At 39.9% G+C, this 24965-nt stretch overlaps 1 protein-coding gene across 4 annotated transcripts in view; it reads left to right on the forward strand.

Annotated features, from left to right (window-relative positions):
- LOC130910526 (ras/Rap GTPase-activating protein SynGAP-like) overlaps positions 1–24965 on the forward strand; it is a 62193-nt gene that overhangs the window by 16270 nt on the left and 20958 nt on the right. For all 4 annotated transcript variants that reach the window (XM_057827915.1, XM_057827916.1, XM_057827919.1 and 1 more), the window contains 12 exons: positions 3501–3589; positions 3682–3803; positions 8950–9103; positions 11543–11641; positions 13226–13465; positions 16386–16721; positions 16793–16937; positions 17014–17158; positions 19884–20120; positions 20202–20403; positions 20561–20751; positions 21344–21545. In XM_057827915.1, the coding sequence (XP_057683898.1) occupies positions 3501–3589; positions 3682–3803; positions 8950–9103; positions 11543–11641; positions 13226–13465; positions 16386–16721; positions 16793–16937; positions 17014–17158; positions 19884–20120; positions 20202–20403; positions 20561–20751; positions 21344–21545 (2162 nt within the window). The remainder of the gene's footprint in view (positions 1–3500; positions 3590–3681; positions 3804–8949; positions 9104–11542; positions 11642–13225; positions 13466–16385; positions 16722–16792; positions 16938–17013; positions 17159–19883; positions 20121–20201; positions 20404–20560; positions 20752–21343; positions 21546–24965) is intronic.

Here is a 24965-nt window from a genome sequence, read left to right on the forward strand (position 1 = left end):
CTGTCGAAGGACCCCAGAGACAAAATTGTAGACCTGCACGAGGCTGGGAAGACTGAATCTGCAATAGGTAAAACGCTTGGTGTAAAGAAATTATTAAGAAAATGGAAGACAGACAAGAGCCCCGATAATTTCCCTCGATCTGGGGCTCCATGCAAGCTCTCACCCCGTGCCGTCAAAATGATAACAAGAGCGGTGAGCAAAAATCCCAGAACACTACGGGGGGACCTAGTGAATGACCTACAGAGAGCAGGGACCACAGTAACAAAGGCTACTATCAGTAACACAATGCCAGGGACTCAAATCCTGCACTGCCAGACGTGTCCCCCTGCTGAAGAAAGTACACGTCCAGGCCCGCCTGTGGTTCGCTAGAGAGCATTTGGACGATCCAGAAGAGGACTGGGAGAATGTATTATGGTCAGATGAAACCAAAATAGAACTTTTTGGTAGAAACACAGGTTCTCGTGTTTGGAGGAGAAAGAATACTGAATTGTATCCGAAGAACACCATACCCACTGTGAAGCATGGGGGTGGAAACTAAAGCTGTCCCGATCGATCGGGATGCTGATCGATCGGGTCCGATCACGTCATTTTCAAAGTATCGGAATCGGCAAAAAAAAATCGGACATGCCTTTTTTTATTCATTCATTCATTCATTTTCCATGCCGCTTTTCCTCACGAGGGTCGCGGAGGTGCTGGAGCCTATCCCAGCTAACTCGGGGCAGTAGGCAGGGGACACCCTGAACTGGTTGCCAGCCAATTGCAGGGCACAAGGAGACATACAACCATTCACGCGCACACTCATACCTACGGACAATTTAGAGTGTTCAATCAGCCTACCATGCATGTTTTTGGGATGTGGGAGGAAACCGGAGTTCCCGGAGGAAACCCACGCAGGCACGGGGAGAACATGCAAACTCCACACAGGAAGGCCGAAGCCCGGGATTGAACCCTTGATCTTAGAACTGTGAGGCAGACGTGCTAACCACTCAGCCACCGTGCCGCCAAATGCCTTTTTTTAATATATATATATATTTGTAATTAAATTGTTGTCTAATTGTATTTAACGTTGCAGACAAAATGTCTTACACTCATCCAGAGTTTTAGTTTTGGCTTAAAGTAGGGCTATCAAATTTATCGCGTTAACGGCGGTAATTAATTTTTTAAAAATTAATCACGTTACAATATTTAACGCAATTAACGCATACGCTGGACGACCCACTCACGCATTGTCGCGTTCAATCAATAATGGCGCCGTTTTATCTATATATAGAGCTAAAAGGCAGCGTAAAATGAGTAGAGTGAGTATTGGCAGTCTTTGGAGCCTTTTTTTAATTGACTAAAGCCTGACAATCCCTCTCTCAACAATTAGAAATATCGTGTGAAGCAATGTGGGGAAGAAAAGTAGTAGTTGATCTTTTTCTTAACACCCTATGTTATCTTCCAACGCAGAGAAGATATATCAATTGGTGCCACTACGCACAGTCATGGTTGCATTTCCCATCATGCATTTGGGCAGAACAGTTAAATGGCTACAGTATCATTTACTGAAAGCTCAACAAATACACTAGATGGCAATATTTAGTCACAATATACAAAGTCACATTTATACTTTAAGAATTACAAGTCTTTCTATCCGTGGATCCCTCTCACAGAAATAATGTTAATGATGTAGATGCCATCTTGAGGATTAATTGTCATAATAAACAAATACAGTACTTATGTACTGTATGTTGAATGTATATATTCGTCCAAGTTTTATTCCCTTTTTTTTTTAATGCATTGCCAAAATGTATACGATCGGGAAAAAATATCGGGAATGATTGTAATTGAATCGGGAGCAAAAAAAAAGGAATCGGATCGGGAAATATCGAGATCGGCAGATACTCAAACTAAAACGATCGGGATCGGATCGGGAGCAAAAAAACATGATCGGAACAACCCTAGTGGAAACATCATGCTTTGGGGCTGTTTTTCTGCAAAAGGACCAGGACGACTCATCTGTGTAAAGGAAAGAATGAATGGGGCCATGTATCGTGAGATTTTGAGTAAAAATCTCCTTCCATCAGCAAGGGCATTGAAGATGAGACGTGGCTGGGTCTTTCAGCATGACAATGATCCCAAACACACAGCCGGGGCAACAAAGGAGTGGCTTCGTAAGAAGCATTTCAAGGTCCTGGAGTGGCCTAGCCAATCTCCAGATCTCAACCCCATAGAAAATCTGTGGAGGGAGTTGAAAGTCCGAGTTGCCCAACGACAGCCCCAAAACATCACTGCTCTAGAGGAGATCTGCATGGAGGAATGGGCCAAAATACCAGCAACAGTGTGTGATAAGCTTGTGAAAAGTTACAGAAAACGTTTGGCCTCCGTTATTGGCAACAAAGGGTACATAACAATGTATTGAGATTAACTTTTGGTATTGACCAAATACTTATTTTCCACAATGATTTGCAAATAAATTCTTTAAAAATCAAACAATGTGATTTTCAGTTTTTTTTTTTTTTCACATTCTGTCTCTCATGGTTGAGGTTTACCCATGTTGACAATTACAGGCCTCGCTAATCTTTTCAAGTGGGAGAACTTGCACAATTAGTGGTTGACCAAATACTTATTTGCCCCACTGTACGAGTGTCATTATCAGTTTCATGTGTATTTTGGATTACGAATTTCTCATCAATATAACAACCCTGCAGATTTTGGAATTTGAGGTCATTACTACTGCTTTCGCCTAAAGGCACGAAACATCCCCGAATGTTTTGCAACAATTTTTGCCAGAAAAATTATTGTGATTTCATTCAACTCTGATTGAATTAAAAAAGCATGTATTCATAGAGGGCCGCATGATAAGTGGCGAGTATGCTTCTTAACACCCACTCTGCAGTCTTCTTCCTCGGTATCGCAGCTAGCTGGAGGCTGGAGCCGCCCACACACCTAACAATTTACATCCCGAATGGAGAGAGTCAACACACACACGCGCATGTGCACGCAAACACATGTTTTGCGTCAAACCACTCAGTCAGGTGCCTCACCGCCCAAGAACCAGCTCAGATTCAGAACGTGCGCCGCGTCGCCCGCCTTTTTGTTTGTACCGTGCCGCCACCTTGAGCGGTTGAAACGCGAACTAGTCGTTACCATGGAGACCAAACAATTATCCCGGCTTTCAGAATAGAACCTGGCGAGCGGCCCGCTCGCAGGCCTTGGGAGGAAATGGCAGGATGACAGTGTGTGTCTTTTGCTTACATTGAAGTAAAAGACAAGCTAAAATAGCATAGAAGAAAGCAGAAAATGATACTTTGAGTTGAAATAGCTCACATTTGCTTACGTACATGTCACAATTAGTCAGTAAAAGCTACTTTGTCACTGTGGATGTCTGTCTTCATGTTTATTGGCAATGTTGTTGACGGTCAAGCGTTGATTCCAAATTAACTTAATGCTTCCAAAAGGCTTTTTGTGCATCTGTCCAATCATGATTAAACTTGTTATGATTGCATTTTCCTGCCTAGACCAATCACGGAGGGCAAGTTTTGCCTCTGTGCGACAGTCAAGCATGGAAACGCCTCCCAACACCACCCCACAGTCCTTCAGACAGCCAGTAAGTGCATGAAAAACACATTTGAGCAAATGTATTGACTACTGTTATGGTTTACGTTTGGGTATTTCTCGTGACTTTTTTGCAATGTTCAGAGTTTCCTCAATCGAAGGCTGAAGGGCTCCATCAAGAGGGCCAAAAGCCAGCCCAAACTGGACCGGACGAGCAGTTTCCGACAGATGATTTTGCCTCGGTTCCGTAGCGCCGATCAAGAAAGGTTAGTTATTTTCCTTTTTGCAATCTGTCCTGTTTTTGTCCTAACCCTTTCACTGCCATTGACACAGTCCAGTTATATAGAGTAGAATCAGAGGATGTGCTGTGGTTAGGGGTGCAATGATCACAGTTTTCTTGCCTAGCATCACTCTTTGCAGATCCCAATTTTAAACAATGTATACCAAAAGTTTTTTTTTTTTTTTTTTTTAATGGTGTAATACTTATATAGCGCTTTTCCAACTTTTAAGGCGCTCAAAGCGCTTTACACTATCTCGCCATCCACCTACTGGTGACATAGCACCAGGAGCAACGTGGGGTTCAGTGTCTTGCTCAAAGACACTTAGACGAGTTCATCAGGGTGGAGAATTGAACCCACAACCTCTGGGTTGGGGGACAACTACTCTACCACTGAGCCACACCACCCCAGGTTAAAAGGTTTTCTTTCCAAACTCCAATATTATACCTTCCTTTACTAAAACATAAAATGCAACATTATTTGCAACATAAAATGCAACATTATTTTGTTTTTCAAAAACAGATTTTATTAATTAAAAAATATTGTTTTCTAGAGAACTACTAAATTACAGTTTATCAGATTCAAAGGCGCGTTAACTTTTATTTCATTATATTTACTTGAACCTTTTGAGAAAAATGTACTTATGAAAGTAGTTTTACTAAGCCATACTTTATACTTTTACTTGAGTAGATTTATGAAGAAGAAACGCTACTCTTATTCTGCTACTTTGGGCTACACTAGTCATTGCATTTTTCTACTTTATTCTACATATTAGATTTTCATTTTTCATTTTTTTCCCCCAGAGACGCCAACAGTGGCGCTACCAGTTTAACCAATGAGATGGCGCAACAATAATCACATGACTCCATTAAATCAATCAGACTCAAGCTTGTCGTTCTATGATCACACCGGCCTGTTCAATCAAATGGCGTCTTTAAAGCACTGTAAAAAAAAAAAAAAAAATTAAAAAAAAAAAAAAAAAAAAAAAAAGGATTTGCTATAGAGTGCTGCCATTAACTTTTCTCACACTTTTTATTAGTCACCGATTGACTACGGAAAACCGGAGATATGATGCTTTTAGTTTCATAATAGTAACTATATTTTCTCTACTAGACGGCACTCATGCTCTTCAGACGAACGATGCTTCATTTCAGTTTTTTTTTTCTCGCGATGAAATTCAATTATTTTTGTGGGTATTTATTTGGCTTTATGTGGTTATGTAGCAGCTTATAGTCTTCTTCTTAAGGGTATACCCTAATTCTCGGACTACAGGACGCACTGACTATAAGCCGCCATGCACCAAACTTGGCACGAATATCGGCATTTGTTCATCGATAAGCTGCACTGGACTATAGGCTACAGCTGTCCTCACTGTATTATTGGATATTTACACCAAAAGTTATTAACCGGTACACAAAACCAAATAAACTACCATGAAGCTTTGAACCAATTGGCACAACGCTTCAGTGCTTCAAGAAGTGTCATTTGGCCATCAATACTCCTTTGGAGGAGACAGTCAACCTTTGCTGCCACTTTGCTGCTTTGTAAACACTGTTTTCGTCCAGCATGCCTCCTAGCATGAATTGCAGCGCTACACAGATGGAAATAACAATCAAAATTCATGTTCCATGCTAATTATTTCTTCAGTTATGATGCTGCCAGTTATGATGCCACCGTCAAATAAAGTGTTACCTATTAACTAGGGCTGTCAAAATTATCGCGTGAACAGGCGTTGATTAATTTTTTAAATTAATCACGTTAAAATATTTGACGCAATTAACGCAGATGCCCCACTCAGAGAGATTTAAATGACAGTACACAGTGAAACGCTCACTTGTTGTGTTTTATAGAGTTATGCCGCCCCCTGCTGGCGCTTGGGTGCGACTGATTTTATAGGCTTCAGCAACCATGAGCATTGTGTAAGTAATTACTGACATCAGCAATGGCGGGCTACTAGTTTATTTTTTGATTGAAAATTTTACAAATTTTATTAAAACGAAAACATTAAGAGGGGTTTTAATATAAAATTTCTAAAACTTGTACTAACATGTTTCTTTTAAGAACTACAAGTCTTTCTATCCATGGATCGCTTTAACAGAATGTTAATAGTGTTAATGCCATCTTGTTGATTTATTGTTATAATAAACAAATAGTCCTTATGTACTGTATTTTGAATGTATATATCCATCTTGTGTCTTATCTTTCCATTCCAACCATAATTTACATAAAAATATGGCATATTTATAGATGGCTTGAATTGCGATAAATTGCGATTAATTACGATTAATTAATTTTTAAGCTGTAATTAACTCGATTAAAAATTTTAATTGTTTGACAGCCCTACTATTAACCCAATAAATCAACAAATAATCCGCACTGGTCTATAAGCCACATAATTCAAAATGAGGTGGAAAAATAGTGGCTTATAGTCTGAAAAGTATGGTAATAATAACAGTTCATATAGATAACTTTGTGCTGAGAAAAAAAACATTTAAAAAAATCAAACATCGTAAGCGGTTACTACTACTACTACTACTAATCATAATAATACATTATTTGTACAGCGCTTTTTTCCCAATGCTCAAAGATGCTTTACAGTAGGAACAAAAAACAGCAAACAACGTGAACAGAACAAAACAATAAAGAAAATAATTATATGTTAAAAGGTAGTTTAAAAAGGTGAGTTTTTAACAGTTTTTTGAACGTGGGAAGGTCTTTACAGGTACGGCTGGATTTAGAGAGTGAGTTCCAAAGGGATGGGGCAGCAACGGAGTAGGCTCTGTCCCCCCCAAGTTCGGTGTGTTCTTTGTTGGGGCGGTTCGAGGACATTGCCATTAGAAGAGCGGAGGTGACGGGAGGGGTTGTGGGGACAGAGAAGGTCTGTGAGGTAGGGAGGGGCCAAGTTGTTGAGTGCTTTGTTAGTGATAAGGAGGATTTTGAACTGAATTCTGTATGAAATAGGAAGCCAGTGCAGTTTATGGAGAACGGGGGTAATGTGGTTCCTATAGGGGGTCCGGGTGAGAAGGCGTGCAGCGGAGTTTTGGATATATTGTAGTTTATTGATGAGTTTGGATGGAGAACCAAAAAGAATGCTTTTACAGTAGTCAAGTCTGGAGGAGATGAAGGCATGGATAAGAGTTTCAGCTGCAGAGAAGGTGAGGGAGGGGCGAAGACGGGCTATGTTCTTGAGGTGGAAGAAGGCAGTTCTGGTGATGTGGTTGACGTGCTGGTCGAATCTTAGTTTATTGTTGTAGTTACTCACAATGTTACTAATTACTTGAGTATTCCTTTCACCATTTTTTTTACTCGACTACTTTTACTTGAGTAATATTATTTTAACGTAATGCTACTCTTACTTGAGTAAGATTTTCGGGTGCTCTACCCATCTCTGATCAGATCTCTAAGTCTTTATTTCTTTCACATCTTAATACCTTTTAGGCTGGAACAGTCTGAATGTGAGCCAAATGTGAGCTTTTACTAAACAGTTATTATCTGGGTGGATTCACTTACAAATTTACAAAACCATCTAGTGCCCGTAAACCTACTACCACACAGTAACGACTTGGAAAGGCCAATACACATTCTACTCCTTCCCACATTAACGCAAAACAGATCAGCAGATGTTTCAATCATAAACATTATATTGGGGTCGTTAAAGTATGTAAAGAGATAAGAAGCAACAATAATCTAACGGTTACATGCTCATACAATGACCACGAATGTCTGCAACCAAAATGCTAGTGGGCTAATAGGGCTAACTGACGCTTGATGCATTTAGCGGCAAAGATTGGTTAAATTTTTGGTGATCAACTATCACTATCTATTTAAAATAATCCATTAACGGATATAGAAGTAGGAACCATTTGGTATTCTCACAAATGGCGACTTTGACAGTGACATCCAATCCATTTGATTCCATCCATTGAGTGATTTGATTGGGCGTTTATCGCCGTTAAAGGCACAGAAAATTATCATTATACGCATATTTGTGTTCAGATACAAAAAAAAAAAAAAAGCATGCCTTTCCTAAGGCTTGCTTCGTCTTGTTTTTGCATTCTAATGCGGGGTCACATCTCACGGGGAATCTGGCCTGCATTGTTGTCAGAAATTTTCTGCTGTACTAACACAATTCAGTCACGACATGTACAGGAAGTGAAGATGTAAAAAGTGGAGCTATTATGCTGACACGAGCCACTAGAGGAGGAAAATAGACATTTTCAGGGCAAGTAACCACAAAAGCTTAACAATAAAGTGGAATTAACTTGAAATGAAGACAAAGTTTACATGGCGAAGGTAGTAGAGGTCAGAGGGGGTGGTCACCTTGACTTCCTGGCCCGGATTGGTACCGCTGCCCGACAGCTGCCTTCACAGCCGGCTTGCCGTTCTGCCCACACACACTTAATTCTCCCGTTGATGCCGGCGTCGCATCCGACGTCCAACTTCGCACTCTCGCAGCTGCTCAAAGTGGGCCCTGCCAAGCTCTTGTTTTTTTTTTTTTCTTTTTAATTTTTGTGTACTTCATCTTTTGATTGACATTTGAGTGCAGGACTGAATTAACACTCCAAAGATACAGCTTTAATTTTACCTTTGCATTCTTAATCCCTTGTGTTATGTGCTGAAATAATTCAAATTCTAATGTCTAATTGCCTGGTCAAAGCTATGCAACGCTAATTCCACGCCTAATAACACTCTCATAATGCCTCGACAAACTTCAACCACGCTTCGCATTGAAATGAAAATGCTCTCCCAGCTGCAATTTCACCACATCTACCTTTTAAAACTCGGAAATGAACTGATTTTCACTCCTACATTTTCCTCGGCGCTGCGACTCCTGCTAACGAATGACGCAGACGCGCCGAGTCAACAAGCCAAACTGCAAACAACAAGAAATGAAAACCCAGTGCTTTTGCTTCTTCCCACCCCCAAAACTCATTATAAAAGGATCATCTCTAAAAATATATTTAGATTGTCAGGTGTGATGCGTTAGGGCTCCCCGAGTCATCGTGACTCACATGTGTATCGAATCAAAGTCTTTCTGGATACGTTTATTTAAGGATGATGACAGTTACACACTTGGAGCTGTGAAAGTGAACACATTGTGTGTTTTTTCTTTCTATTCTTTGAATCCCACAAGGACACGCTTGATGCAGAGTTTCAAAGAATCCCACTCCCACGAGTCGCTGCTTTCTCCCAGCAGTGCTGCCGAGGCTTTGGACTTGGTGCTGGACGAAGACGCCGTCATTAAACCCGTCCATTCTAGCATTTTAGGGCAAGAGTATTGCTTTGAGGTGTGTAAAAACAGTTTTTTGAAATATGGTTCACTGCTAGAGAATGCAAATTTATAGAAAAAATATGCCATTCCTTTGTGCTAGGTTTGTGCTGCTATTGTTTATGAAATATTAACAATTCTTTTTTAATCATTCTGAGGTCAAGAAGTCCACCATTTTGATTAAAAATGACTAAAAATGGTGTCAATCGTTTGTGCTACGTTTGTGCTGGTTTGTGCCGTAAACATTTTCGTTTGTGCTGCTATCATTTTTGAGATATTAATTTCGAGTGATGACGTCACGCAGCCCCCCATGTATTGCAAAATGGACCCAAAATGGTGCTGTTCATTTACGCTACATTTGTGCTAGTTTGTGCTCAATACATTTTCACTTGCGCTGCTATCATTTTATAGATATTGAGATATTAATTTCGAGTGATGACGTCAATTGCAGCACCTCCGTCGAGTTAGATTTTTGTGGCGGGGGAGGGGTGGGTGGTGGTGGTGGTGGTGTTATACTTATATAGCGCTCGATGACCCTGAAACGAATAAATAAATAATGAATAGACTTACAAGATTAAAATTAATTTACAAGATACAGTGGGGCAAATAAGTATTTAGTCAACCACCAATTATGCAAGTTCTCCTACTTGAAAAGATTAGAGAGGCCTGTAATTGTCAACATGGGTAAACCTAAACCATGAGAGCCAGAATATGGGGAAAAATAAACAGAAAATCACATTGTTTGATTTTTAAAGAATTTATTTCCAAATTAGAGTGGAAAATAAGTGTTTGGTCACCTACAGCAAGCAAGATTTCAAGCTGTCAAAGACGTCTAACTTCTTCTAACAAGGTCTAACGAGATCTAGCAAGGCTCCACTCGTTACTTGTATTAATGGCACCTGTTGTAACTCATTATCGGTATGAAAGACACCTGTCCACAACCTCAGTCTGTCACACTCCAAACTATGGCCAAGACCAAAGAGCTGTCGAAGGACCCCAAAGACAAAATTGTTGACCTGCACCAGGATGGGAAGACTGAATCTGCAATAGGTAAAACGCTTGGTGTAAAGAAATCAACTGTGGGAGCAATTATTAGAAAAAGGAAGACATACAAGACCATTGATAATCTCCCTCGATCTGGGGCTCCATGCAAGATCTCACCCCGTGGCGTCAAAATGATGACAAGAACGGTGAGCAAAAATCCCAGACCCACACAGGAGGTAAATGACCTACAGAGAGCTGGGACCACAGTAACAAAGGCTACTATCAGTAACACAATGTGCCGCCAGGGACTCAAATCCTGCACTGACAGACGTGTCCCCCTGCTGAAGCCAGTACACGTCTAGGCACGTCTGCGGTTTGCTAGAGAGCATTTGGATGACCCATAAGAGGACTGGGAGAATGTGTTATGGTCAGATGAAACCAAAATAGAACTTTCTGGTAGAAACACAGGTTCTCGTGTTTGGAGGAGAAAGAATACTCAATTGCAGCCGAAGAACACCATACCCACTGTGAAGCATGGGGGTGGAAACATCATGCTTTGGGGCTGTTTTTCTGCAAAGGGACCAGGACGACTGATCTGTGTAAAGGAAAGAATGAATGGGGCCATGTATCGAGAGATTTTGAGTGAAAATCTCCTTCCATCACCAAGGGTATTGAAGATGAGACGTGGCTGGGTCTTTCAGTATGACGATCCCAAACTTCCAGCCAGGGCAACAAAGGAGTGGCTTCGTAAGAAGCATTCCAGGTCCTGGAGTGGCCTAGCCAGTCTCAACATCTCAACCCCATAGAAAATCTGTGGAGGGAGTTGAAAGTCTGTGTTGCCCAACGACAGCCCCAAAACATACTGCTCCAGAGGAGATCTGCATGAAGGAATGGGCCAAAATACCAGCAACAGTGTGTGAAAAGCTTGTGAAGAGTTACAGAAAACGGGTGGCCTCCGTTATTGCCAACAAAGGGTACATAATAAAGTATTGAGATGAACTTTTGGTATTGACCAAATACTTATTTTCCACCATGATTTACAAATAAATTCTTTAAAAATCAAACAATGTGATTTTCTGGGTTTTTTCAAAAACATTTTTTTTGATAATTTCATTCATTTTTGTTGTTTGTTTTATAGCTTTACAACTTTTATCGACAGCATTTTACCTTCAAAGTCTTCATTTTAAATTTATATAGTGGAATGTCAATTACATGCAATGGCATTTTCGGCCACCAGGTTGCTACTGACTGACTGGCTACTGGGCTACTAACAACTAGTGCAAACGTAGCACAAACAAATGACACTCATTCGGGTGCATTTTGCAGTAAATGGGAGGCTTGAGATATTCATTTCAATTGACGACGTGACTTGCAATTAATGACATAATTTTTCTATACATTTGCGTCTGATGGGGGGCCAACTTCACGTAGGTAGTTCCTTTAATTGATAAAATAGTCTTTTTTTCATCTTTAGGTTACAACTAATTCAGGGACAAAATGTTTTGCCTGCCGTTCCGCTTCGGAGAGGGACAAGTGGATTGAAAACCTGCAAAGAGCTGTCAAACCCAACAAGGTGAGCCTTATTCTAATTCAAGTCTGATTTACCCATTAACGGCCAAAAATGTGTTTTTATTGTAGCTTGGCAACAATAAAAGGTAAAAATTTAGCGCACAAGGTTTTTGCGATTAATCACAATTAATCACATTGTTATTAAGACAATCAAATAATGAGGTAAAATCAGCAATGTATTTCTTCTATTACATCACAACATAACCAGTTGGTCTAGTAATACTGTGTTTTTAGTTAAAATAATAAAGGTTTTCAATTGAAATTAATCGCATAAGAACCTAGCGATTGACACGTCTGCCATATGTTAACACTAGGGGTGTAACAATTAATCCATATGGATCAATATATTGATTTGTTTAGCACAATTGAACGTAATTTGGTCAAAATGCCAAATGATTACATTTTCGGCATGCTGTTTTGATTTTAAAAAAAATCAACAATATTGTCAAACAAATCAAAACTTGATTTGTATTTTTCATTGCTTGAGGTAAATTGGAACTGATTGTGTTAAATGTCTTTATCATTTTGTATTAAATCAATTGAAAGCCTTTGAACCGAATCGTCGCAGAATATTGCATTATGGCTGCAGCTATCGATTATTTTAGTAGTCGATTAATTGATGAACTAGCTAGTTTGAATAATCGAGTAATCGGATAAGGAACATGAAAAATTAATATACCTGAGCTGAGCTTCAAATGGTATTAAAATAAATTAATAAATAAATGAGGATATAAGTACAACAAAAAAACAATTGTTATCGCCCGCTAGCTTAAATGCTACAAAATGCTAATGTTTAAAAATTTTCACTTTTCTTAACAAGGCTCTTAACAAATGGTTCAAACACAAAAAGATGGATAAATATACCTATAAACTAAATTACGGATGCAGTAAAAAAACAATAGCTCAAACAAAAACTTAGCTTATGTTTGTCTTAACAGGGAGCAGCTGGATTCAGCCATGTGAAATGAGTTATGTCATCTTGTCTGTTGCCACTAGAGGGCAATGTATCCACCCAAATCAATAAAACTAAATGCAAACACGTTCAAAACAAACCATTACAACGCGACTTTAATTTAACGAATACTCGAAGCAGCAAAACTTAATTTGAATCTTTTTTCTAATTGAATTACTCAAGTAAATCGATTAATCGTTGCAGCACTATATTGTATCATTGTTCAAAGAATCTATGATGTATTATACCTTCATGAAATGTTTGCCACCCTATCACCACGCCATTTATATCAGATCCGCCCCTGGGTGTCATTGTCATAATATTAGCACATTTATTCATAAAGTTAAGATGTAATATTTTGACTTATTCACTGCCATTAACAGTGATCAGCATTAAACAAATTTGGACTAGGATGGCTAGCATTGAGTGATGTTTTATTCCCATTGACGGCGATAGACATCTTATCCGTTTTGAGTTCATTGCCAAAAAACAACAATTAAAGTTCTGAATCACAATTAACCTTCACAGTCGCTTGAACCTCTATTTCTGGCAATGACAGTCAAAAGAATTTCAATTAGCATTAGCTATCAAATTTCAAGCGCTAAAATTAATGAAACCGTTTCGCTCCTCATCCAGGACAACAGCAGGCGAGTGGAAAATGTGCTCAAGTTATGGATCATTGAAGCCCGGGACTTGCCAACGAAGAAGCGCTACTACTGTGAGCTGTGTCTGGACGACATGCTATATGCCCGCACCACCAGCAAACCTCGCACGGACACCGTCTTCTGGGGCGAGCATTTCGAGTTCAACAACCTGCCCACCATTCGTAGCCTTCGCTTGCACCTCTATAAGGAGACGGACAAAAAACGACGCAAGGTAACTGCAATTACAGTTGTCCGATAATTACTTTTTAACCGAAAACCGACATCTCGATATTGTCCAACTCCAAATATCTGATATCAAACCGATACCAATTTTCATGGACATATTATGGCTAATCAGTGTTGTGAAAGTTCATTTTCTACAGGAACTGGTTCAAATTGCAGTTCATCATTCAAAATTTGGTTCAAAGGTTCAATGGTTCAAAAAAATGAATGCAGGGATTCCAAAGTAACCACCAAAAACTTTATATAAAGAAATGAATATGTAGTTACATTTGGTCGATGATGCACACGAAGGAAAGTTCTACTCACACACATCCTACAATGTGGCAGCACAGCCATAACAGGCAGCTTGGGTTGCCAGGTTGGATAGTTCTCTGCTATTAACATTTGGATTTTTCTTTTATAGTGTGTTTTTAGCCTAGTGCTTTATCTACAGCAGGGGTGCCCAATCCTGGTCCTCGAGAGCCCCTATCCACTTTGTTTTCCATGTCTCCCTCCTCTAACACACCTGAATCAACTATCAGGATTGTTATCAGGCTGCTGCAGAGCCTTCTGATGAGCTGATCATTTGATTCAGGTGTGTTAAAGGAGGGAGACATGGAAAACAAGCTGGATAGGGACTCTTGAGGACCGGTATTGGGCACCCCTGATCTACAGTTTTCTCGGAAAGGCTCTAATTCTGAACTCATGAACGCAGCTCACAACCGCTAGAATGATTGCGTTCACAGTAATGTAAATATGATGCGTTCAATTCACCTTTGCCCAAAATATGAATGCTTTCATACACAACATTGTGGCAAATTGTATTGTGATGCCCGACTGGATGCTTTAATAATGATAATGCTCACATAACAAATCCCAAGCATTTTAGTTTAGAAACATCTAATGGTCAATAGACCCTACCCACCGACGTCACAAAATCACGTGATCGCTGTATTGTTCCGCCCCCTTGTCCGTCATTTTGTGTCTGTATTATCAATGGTCTCAATTGATCGAGCAATTTATAATGCATTTCATGGAAGACCCGGTGCTTTCGGATGCCGTAAACTCACTGGATGCGATGCATAAAAGGCGTTATGTGGAAAAGCTTCAGTTTATCCATTCGCCAGATCCATATTTGATGCCTAAATCGATGTTTTTCGACCCGCTGTCTTCGCCGTATTTGCCTGACATCTGCTAGCTACCCTGATATTTACAACTATCTTGTCCACACAAAATCAGCCTATTCTCACTAAAGTTTGAAAAACTTTAAGAGCTTGGAGGCTTATAAATACTTCGTTGCTGGTTGGGTGAAACAGGTCCTCGTCCACGAAAATTAGGCAGGAATCTATCTTGTGCTTGGAAAGGTGAGTTACGAAATTGTCAATTCAAAATCTTTTGTTCTTGCTAACATCCACTGTCAAGTTTAATGTATTTCATGTCATTTGTCAATGGAGCTAGGGCTTTTAATGTTTATATGGTTTAGCGATAGCACTCTCACTACATACATACGTGTATGTTGTCGGCGATTAGCCTAGCAATGATCTTAATTGTGGTTGTCAGCCCCAAACCCTCTAAATATATATTAAATGCATCTTACCAGAAAAAATTACTACTACATAATCTGTGGTAATCGTTTGGAGCCCAGTTTTCTCGTCGAATTGCAGCAGCCCATCTCGCTCTCTCCTCTCCGGGTCTCTCGGAATCCGGTAGAACTTCAAGTCTCTCCGTCTATCTTCTCTGTTATTGCAACCGACCGCCACACACGACTTCACCATTTTGATTATTAATGTTAACGAGCAGAAAAACACGCCGTAAATAGGAGGAATGTACGTAGCCGTAACAGGTAAACACGATGTGTTGACGGACAATTGGGCAGCACCAGTCAGGAGGGCGGAGTTGTGAGCATAACTGATGTGCTAAGATGTGACCAGCCCTTGTACAAAGGCAGAAGTCTTCTACAGTACATTCACTATGAAGGTAACATGCATATTGGCCCAAAACCGATAACGAAAAATCAATATAATCCGTTATCATTTTAAAATGTTCTTATCGGCCGATATTATCTGCTACCCAATAGCATCGGACAACACTACCGACAATCATTTATTGCTATATTATAAAAGCTACTGTAATTTCCGGACTATAGGACGCACCTGACTATAAGCCCGCCACCCACCAAATTTGCCACGAAAACTGAATTTTTTTCATTGATAAGCCGCAGTGGACTATAACCCACAGCTGTCCTCACTGTGCTGTGCGATATTTACACCAAAAGTTATCAGCCGGTAACACTTTATTTGACAGCGCCATCATAACACCAAATGAACCACCATGAAGTTTTGAACCAATTGGCTGCAAACCTTCATTGCTTCAAGAAGCATCATTTCGCCATCATCGCTCCCTTGGGGGAGACAGTCAAGCTTTGCTGCCACGTGCTATCAACACTGTTGTCATCCAACATGCCTCCTAGCATGCATTGCAGGGCTACAGATGTAAATAAATATCAAAATTCATGTTCTGTGCTAATTATTTCTTGTTTCATTAATTGCTAGTTATGGTATTTGGTAACACCTTATTTGACAGTGGCGCTACAAGCCTGTCATAAGATCATCATGATGATGACATGACACTGCCATGAGCATTAAGGAATGCTTATGACAGATTTTGTGTCATCCGGCAAATTATCTCGCTTTTGAATGGATGTAAAGATCCAAGTTGGACATAAATGGAGTTGGTGTCATAATTCATTATGTCATGACAGTGTCTTATGGCAGGCGTATGACACTGCTGTAAAACAAAGAGTAATCTATTAACCCTATTAAATGAACAAATAAGCTGCACTGGACTATAAGACGCAGGATTCAAAATGAACGGAAAAAAGCAGGGTTTATAGTCCAAAAATTACTGTACTTTTCCAATTCTGCTTCTAGGAGAAAAGCACATACATCGGCCTTGTCAGCATCCCCATCTCCAGCATCACAGGCCGTCAATTTGTAGAACAGTGGTATCCCGTCATCCAGTCCAGCGTTTTAGCCAAAAGCGGCGGTGTCGGGAGTGGCAAAATTATCAACGCCTCACTTCGTGTCAAATCCCGCTACCAAACCATGAACATCCTCCCCATGGAGCTGTACAAGGAGTTCGCTGAGTACATCACCAACAACTACCGAACACTGTGCGCAGTTCTGGAGCCGCTGTTGAGCGTGAAAAGCAAAGAGGAAGTGGCGTTTGCCTTGGTGCACATCCTCCAAAGCACTGGGAAAACCAAGGTAAAAGACTATAACAAGGTTTAAATGGGAAAATCTGTATCTTACAAGCAAAATATGTCGCTATCCCTCAGGAGTTTCTCTCTGACATGGCGATGTGTGAAGTGGATCGATTCATGGAGCGCGAGCACATGATTTTCCGGGAGAATACACTGGCTACAAAAGCTGTGGAGGAATACCTCAAGCTTATTGGGCACCGATACCTCAAGGAGGGAATAGGTAGGATCTGACGGTCAGTCTAAAAATTGCTTCCGTCTGTATTTTTTCTTTCATTTTCATGACGTCCGCCTTGCAGGTGACTTCATCCGTGCATTATACGAATCAGAGGAAAACTGCGAGGTGGACCCCATGCGAGTCCCGCCCTCGGTGCTGGCTGACCACCAAGCTAACCTTCGGATGTGCTGTGAGCTCCTACTCTGCAAGATCATCAACTCCCTCTGGTGCGTACGCAAGCTCTCTAAAATAAGCCATTTCCGTTTCTGAATGAGTCTCGTTTAGAGTTGGAGGTGGAAAAAGAGCACTTTTAAATGATATCGGATAATATCGACCTCATTATCGGTTTTGGCCCAATATGCATGTTGCCTTCAAAGTGAATGTAGAAGCATCCTGTCATTGTACAAGTGCTCTTTACAGCTTAGTACAGCTTCTCCTTATTTGTTTAAGAATGTTTATTTTATTTGGAAAACTTTGAAGTTGTTACATTTATTATTACGGTATTAAAGTAGGGCTGCAACTATCGATTGTTTTAGAGAAGTTGATTAATCTATTAACTGGTTAGTTTGAACAATCGAGTAATCGGATTAGGAACATTTAATGTGTTGCAGAATAGATGTTAGGAGAGGTAAAATTGCTAGGATTGCACTTTCAAAAGAGCACATAAATGCAAATAAAAAATAAAATTCCCAAGTGTTTCTTCAAACTATGCAGCATTACACGTTCATTTAAAAGTAATATAAAACCTACCTAAGCTTTGCCTCAAACGGTATTAAAATAAATAAATAAATGAGGACAAAAGTACAAGAGAAACATTGGCTAACTTGCATTGCAAAAGTCCGTTAGCTTAAATGCTATAATTAAAAAAATTTTTTTTAACAATGCTATTAACAAATCGTTCAAACACATATTCCCACAAAAGACACCTAAATACCCATACACTAAACAAGCAATACATAAAAAAAAATATTAGCTTATTTTGGTCTTAACAGGGAGCAGCTGGATTCAGCCATGTTAAATGACTTATGCCATATTCACTGTTGCCACTAGAGGGCAGTGTATCCACCAAATCAATAAAACTAAATGCAAACAGTGACAATGCCACTCTAATTAATTAGTCGCAAAATTTGATTCGAAGCTTTTTTCATCATCACATTACAATTACGGTAGCCATAATATGTAAAGTCCACGACAGCATATCGGTTTGATATCACTATTGGATTTTTGGAGTTGGACAATATGGGATATCAGTTAAAAAGTCGTTGTCGGACAACTCTAGTTTCGTTTGACTTTTGGTGCACGGGGGCACAACATGTTGATGACCCCGAAACGAAGTGTCAGCAATAAAATGAACTTTGAAGAATATTTATAATTTTGTTTCTCATCGTTCTTGAGGGGAATTCTAAATCAGGCTGCTTAGGACAGCTATGCTTTTCGCCAAGATCGTCATCCATTGAATATGGTGCGCCTGCCGGTGTCGTGCCAATGTAGTTACAAAAAATTCAAAAATTGTATCCCCGGGGCAGAGCCACACACTGCACTGATTTGCTTGATTTCCGTGTTTTGGTGATATAGTTATGTACGAGGTTTTAAAACATGGTCCATCAATCATTTTTTTCCCATCAAAAAAAACCCTTTTTTTCTGTCTATAACGTAACATATGTACTGAATGTAAAAAAGTCAAAGTTTTACTGTTTAACTCGTTGGATGAAATTTGGCCAAATTTCAAAATTGTCCGATTTGCACGTGTGATACATCATTGGAAAGCTTAAAATGTCAATTTTCTGAGGAAAGAAAAATTTTGACCAGGAAGGCATTTAAAAAAAAAAAGTGGAGGTTAGAGCCCGCGAAAGCAGAATTAAAGACGCCATGATTTTAATGAGATATTATCGCGCCCTTACCTTTTTATCGATCCAAAAACTTCATATAACATGTATCATCGAGTGCCAAGAGACAGATGTGAATGGCCACAGCTGTATTTTTTCGGGATTTTATGGGTGAAACATGGTAATATAACAAGGGTCGCGATGCAGAAGTCGTAGACGTCAAGGAGTAATCGAGATTTTCATTTTCATATATTTACCCTTTTAAACGTTTTTTTTTTTGGTTTCAATTTTTCTTTGTTTGGATCGATTATTTATCATCTAAAATATTGGGGAAAATGCGACAGTGACGAAAAAAATACAATTAAGTGATATTTATGAGGTAGCTTTCCGTGACTTTTTTACAGACGCCAATTTTTTTCATTTTGACGTAATTTGTTTAAAAGTTTAAAATATTTGAGTAAATAACTTTTTAAAGTCATTTTTATTTTAAACGACATATTAGACATCAATTAATGATTTTAAGCTAAAAATGACAGACATTTTGAATAATAAATATAATTACTTACCTTCTTTTTATGGCTGGGTTGAAACAAAAGCGTTTGCGCGACGTCTGTAAACGGGGTTTTTCAGGGTAAAACGGACAAATTAAAGATAGTTCGGGGACTTAATGCGCCGTGAATCTGCTATAGCAGCATATACTGTAGACAAATTATTCTATCTGATACAACAGTTGTTTTGGCTTAAATACAGCAGTTTATTTTATAGAGGAGTGCAAGAGCAGAAACTGCTTTTTCAGCCTTTTCTGTGTTTTCCGCCATATCCACCTTGCTTCTTCGGTCCTCAGGTGGTTTTGGCTAAGCAAAGCAAATGACCGTCTAAGGTTGTAGTCACATGATCTGTTCGAAAAATAATTTGGACCCATTATAAAAATACTTTTTTGCTCATTTCATTCATTTTTGTCGTTTGTTTTATTGCTTTACAACCTTTTTAGACAATATTTTACCGGAAAACTCTTAATTTTAAAATCATATATAGGAAAGTCAGTTACATAAAATGACACTTTTTGGCCACTAGGCTGGCCCTAACTCCCCCTTAAACTTTGCGTATGTTCTTGCGCTTGTTGCAGCATTTTCCCCCGTGAGCTGAAGGAGGTGTTCGCATCATGGCGGGCCCGGTGTGCAGAACGCGGCAGAGAGGATCTGGCCGACAGCCTCATCAGCTCCTCGCTGTTCCTCCGTTTCATGTGTCCGGCAATCATGTCACCTTCGCTTTTCAACCTGACTCAAGAATATCCAGCAGAACGCACCTCGCGGACTCTTACACTTATTGCCAAGGTCATGCAGAACTTGGCCAGCTTCAGCAAGTGAGTCCCCCATGCTGTCCTGATTTATTTGATGAGTCATACTGTTCCACTCTAAAGTACTTGAAATTGTGCCTGCTGCAGGTTTGGACCTAAGGAGGAATATTTGTACTTTATGAATGAATTCCTGGAAATGGAGTGGGGCTCCATGCAGCAGTTCCTCTACGAAATCTCCAACATGGACGCCGGAGGGAACGCCGGAGGTTTCGAGGGCTACATCGACCTCGGCAGGGAGCTGTCCATGCTTCACAGTCTGCTGTGGGAGGTCATGGGGCAGCTTAGCAAGGTCGGTAAGCTTAATGTAAAAGGAAGTGCTGAATTAACCCCTACAGTGTAACAACTTGACAACTCCTGCATATGCTCAGTGCGACCTCATTTAAGGTTGAGAGACGCCGTTAAAAATAACATCTGGTCACGGTGACATTTTCCCTACCTGCTCACAGGACGCCATTCTCAAACTGGGTCCGCTACCTCGGCTGCTGAATGACATCAGCGTGGCCCTGCGCAACCCCCAGCTGCACGCCGTCACCAACCACCAGCCCGAGCGGCCCAAGGACAGACTCTTCTCTCGGCCCACGTTCAATCGCCTCATGTCCTCCGACTTCCAGAGCTTGATGATGCGCGACTTAAACAGGTAGGTGTCCCCCTCCCCTTTTCCTTCCCTCCTCTTCCATTTCAGAAAATAGATCATCATGTCCTCCGGGAGGCCGGGTAGTTCTAACGCGGCCTGACACCGCTGCGTCATACCGGTGTAATTAATCGTGAAACGCAGAACGAGAAAACTTACAGGATGGGAATTCTACGGCTCGGAACACAATGCCCGGCTTATTTCCGAGAGCCCCTCTAATGTCACCTAATTTATCTCCAAATGCGCTAAGTATTTTATCAATCGGTAATTGCCGGAGCCATCTGTTCTCAAACCCCCTTAGCCAAACCCTCTTTTCCTCCGCCTCACACTTCTTATTATCAGTAGACACTAGCGCTCATTATCGCCTAACAATTCAAATGAGAACTCTTTACGTAAGAGCAATAACAGCTGTAATTGCGACTGTTTCCCCTCCACTGAATTTAGCTTGAAAACATTTTACTGGCGTTCTTATATGAGAAAAATGGTATCATCCAATGACACATCTGACAAATGACATGTATGTACAAACACATGCACTGTATTTTCCTCAAATAGCACTCATTCCTCAAACTGACTTTAGTCTCATATCTATGTATAGTTCCATAGACATCTCCCGCCTGCCGTCGCCGCCCACCGTTTCGGCCGTCGAGTCCCTGTCGTCCAACCTCAACATGAGGCGTCAGGCCGAACGAGACCTGCGCTCATCCCGTGAAGTGTTTTACGTGACTCGACCCCCGCTGGCTCGATCCAGTCCGGCTTACTGCACCAGCAGTTCGGACATCACGGAACCCGATCCTAAGGTAACGCAGTGAGCTTTGTGAGAAATTAATAATATGCTATGATCTATGTACAGTGCACTAATTGTGCAAGTTCTCCCACTTGAAAATATTTGAGAGGCCTGTAATTGTCAACATGGGTAAACCTTAACCATGAGAGACAGAATGTGGAAAAAAAAAAAACTGAAAATCACATTGTTTGATTTTTAAAGAATTTATTTGCAAATCATGGTGGAAAATAAATATTTGGTCAATACCAAAAGTTCATCTCAATACTTTGTTATGTACCCTTTGTTGGCAATAACGGAGGCCAAATGTTTTCTGTAACTCTTCACAAGCTTTTCACACACTGTTGCTGGTATTTTGGCCCATTCCTCCATGCAGATCTCCTCTAGAGCAGTGATATTTTGGGGCTGTCGTTGGGCAACACAGACTTTCAACTCCCTCCACAGATTTTCTATGGGGTTGAGATCTGGAGACTGGCTAGGCCACTCCAGGACCTTGAAATGCTTCTTACGAAGCCACTCCTTTGTTGCCCTGGCTGAGTTTTTAGGATCATTGTCATGCTGAAAGACCCAGCCACATCTCGTCTTCAATGTCCTTGCTGATGGAAGGAGATTTTCACTCAAAATCTCTCGATACATGGCCCAATTCATTCTTTCCTTTACACATATCAGTCGTCCTGGTCCCTTCGCAGAAAAACAGCCCCAAAGAATAATGTTTCCACCCCCATGCTTCACAGTGGGTATGGTGTTCTTCGGATGCAATTCAGTATTCTTTCTCCTCCAAACACGAGAACCTGTGTTCCTACCAAAAAGTTATATTTTGGTTTCATCTGACCATAACACATTCTCCCAATCCTCTTCTGGATCATCCAAATGCTCTCAAGCGAACCGCAGACGGGCCTGGACGTGTACTTTCTTCAGTATAGGGGGACACGTCTGGCAGTGCAGGATTTGAGTCCCTGGCGGCAAATTGTGTTACTAATAGTAGCCTTTGTTACTGTGGTCCCAGCTCTCTGTAGGTCATTCACTAGGTCCCCCCGTGTGGTTCTGGGATTTTTGCTCACCGTTCTTGTTATCATTTTGACGCCACGGGGTGAGATCTTGCATGGAGCCCCAGATCGAGGAAGATTATCAATGGTCTTGTATATCTTCCATTTTCTAATAATTGCTCCCACAGTTGATTTCTTTACACCAAGCGTTTTACCTATTGCAGATTCAGTCTTTCCAGCCTGGTGCAGGTCTACAATTTTTTCTCTGGTGTCCTTCGACAGCTCTTTGGTCTTGGCCATAGTGGAGTTTGGAGTGTGACTGATTAAGGTTGTGGACAGGTGTCTTTTATACCGTTAAAACAGGTGCCATTAATACAGGTAATGAGTGAAGCCTCGTTAGAAGAAGTTAGACGTCTTTGACAGCCAGAAATCTTGCTTGTTTGTAGGTGACCAAATACTTATTTTCCACTCTAATTTGGAAATAAATTCTTTAAAAATCAAACAATGTAATTTTCTGTTTTTTTGTTTTCCACATTCTGTCTTTCATGGTTGAGGTTTACCCATGTTGACAATTACAGACCTCTCTAATCTTTTCAAGTAGGAGAACTTGCACAATTGGTGGTTGACTAAATACTTATTTGTCCTACTATATTATAGTAGGGAACAACTTGAAAACAAAACAAAAATGTTGAGTTACAGTATTATGCTGATTAAAACTAAAATTGGCATGCTAATTTCAGAATTCCAGTCTTTTTTTTTCTAGAACCTTAAGTTTTTTCTTCTCAGCTATGTTGTTACTGCCAACATATAGAGAATTACACTAGTCATATCTAAGCCTGTGGCGATATGCAATGAGTGAATTTATCACATAGTAAAAAAAAAAAAAAAAAAAGAGATCGGTCATTTACCCGGCTGCGGTTTATTGCCGCGTTCGTTTGCGTGTGCTGCGTGCACTCAGCACACGTGTGTGTTGATTGCATACGAGACTCCAGTTCCTTTCACAGATGTTTATTGGTCATCAACACACTGTAGAATTAAAGTTCAGACATTCAATATAAGGAAACACATCTATATTAAACATTGTAAAACGTTAGCATTGAGGCTAATGGGAAAAAAGGCAATGTACTAAGCACTATAGCCTGCAATAAAACAATGGCAGTCTTCTCCAAAACGCAAACTTGCGGTTAAAAGGGGACACTTCAAAAATGAAAACTTGCTGGTTTGCAGCATTTGAAAACAATGCGAAAAAAGAAAAAAATCGATTACCAACACCCCATGCATGATGAAAATAGAAATGCTTTTTTTTTTTTTTTTTTTTTTTTTACTGAGTGTAAAGCTTACAGTTAGCGGTTTAGCGAACATACTTCCGGTGAATATTTCAAAAATAAAAGCACGTCATGTTCAACATGTAAATAAAGATTTCTGGAGTTAATCTCACATACTTTACATTCTACACTTAGAATAGCTTTAAAATGACATTCATTATGAAAAATCTGATTGGCAAAGAATTATGTAGGGTAAGATGACAGTCATTTTGGCTAAAACACTTTTGATGGGGTCTAATTATCAGAGAACAAAAATGGCGTTCGTTGGTTTCTTTCTTATTTCATGTTCTGCACATAGCTAGCTATCAGATTACTCGTTATGCATTGGGTTTTTTTCTCATCATTTTTAATATAGATTGTATTTTATTTAATTTATTATTTATTAATATATATAAATTTATCATTTTTTATTTAATTTATTGCCTTTGAATGGGTGATTTATTAGGATGTACTGTCACTACATTAGTGGTTGGATTGGTTTTAAAAACTGACCATATTATCGCATATCGGCAATGATTTATGAGACAATATATCGCCTACTAAAATTTGTTATCGCGACAGGCCTATATATAGTATCATACGTAAAACACTATGGTGTTTAAAAAAACATTAAAGTTGTGCCTCTTTCTTTCATATTTCATTTTATGTCGATATATGTGACGGAAAACGCTCAGGTGACTTTAAGTTCTGCTTTGAGACCCCCAATTTGGCCAAATTTCAAAATTGTCCTATATGCATGTGTGATACATCATTGGAAAGCTTAAAATCTCAATTTTCTGGGGTAAGAAAAAAATTGAAAAAAAAAAAGTTTAACCCCCGAAACCCTAACTCGAGGTGAGATCATAAGAGAGCATGATTAAAGACACAATGATTTAAACGAGATATTATCACATACTTACCTTGTTTCAATCCAAAAACTCAGTGTAGCATGTCTCAATGAGTGTCAAGACAGCTGTGAATTGCCACAGCAGGACTTTTTGGGGATTTTATGGGTGAAACACGGTAATATAACAAAGGTAGCAATGTAGAAATCGCAGACATCAAGGAGTGGACGAGATCTTTTTTTTCCCTCAATTTTTATTTGTTTGGATCGATTATTTATCATCTAAAATATCGGGGAAAATG

This window comes from Corythoichthys intestinalis, chromosome 22 (assembly GCF_030265065.1).
Source record: "Corythoichthys intestinalis isolate RoL2023-P3 chromosome 22, ASM3026506v1, whole genome shotgun sequence".
Classification (NCBI taxonomy): domain Eukaryota; kingdom Metazoa; phylum Chordata; class Actinopteri; order Syngnathiformes; family Syngnathidae; genus Corythoichthys; species Corythoichthys intestinalis.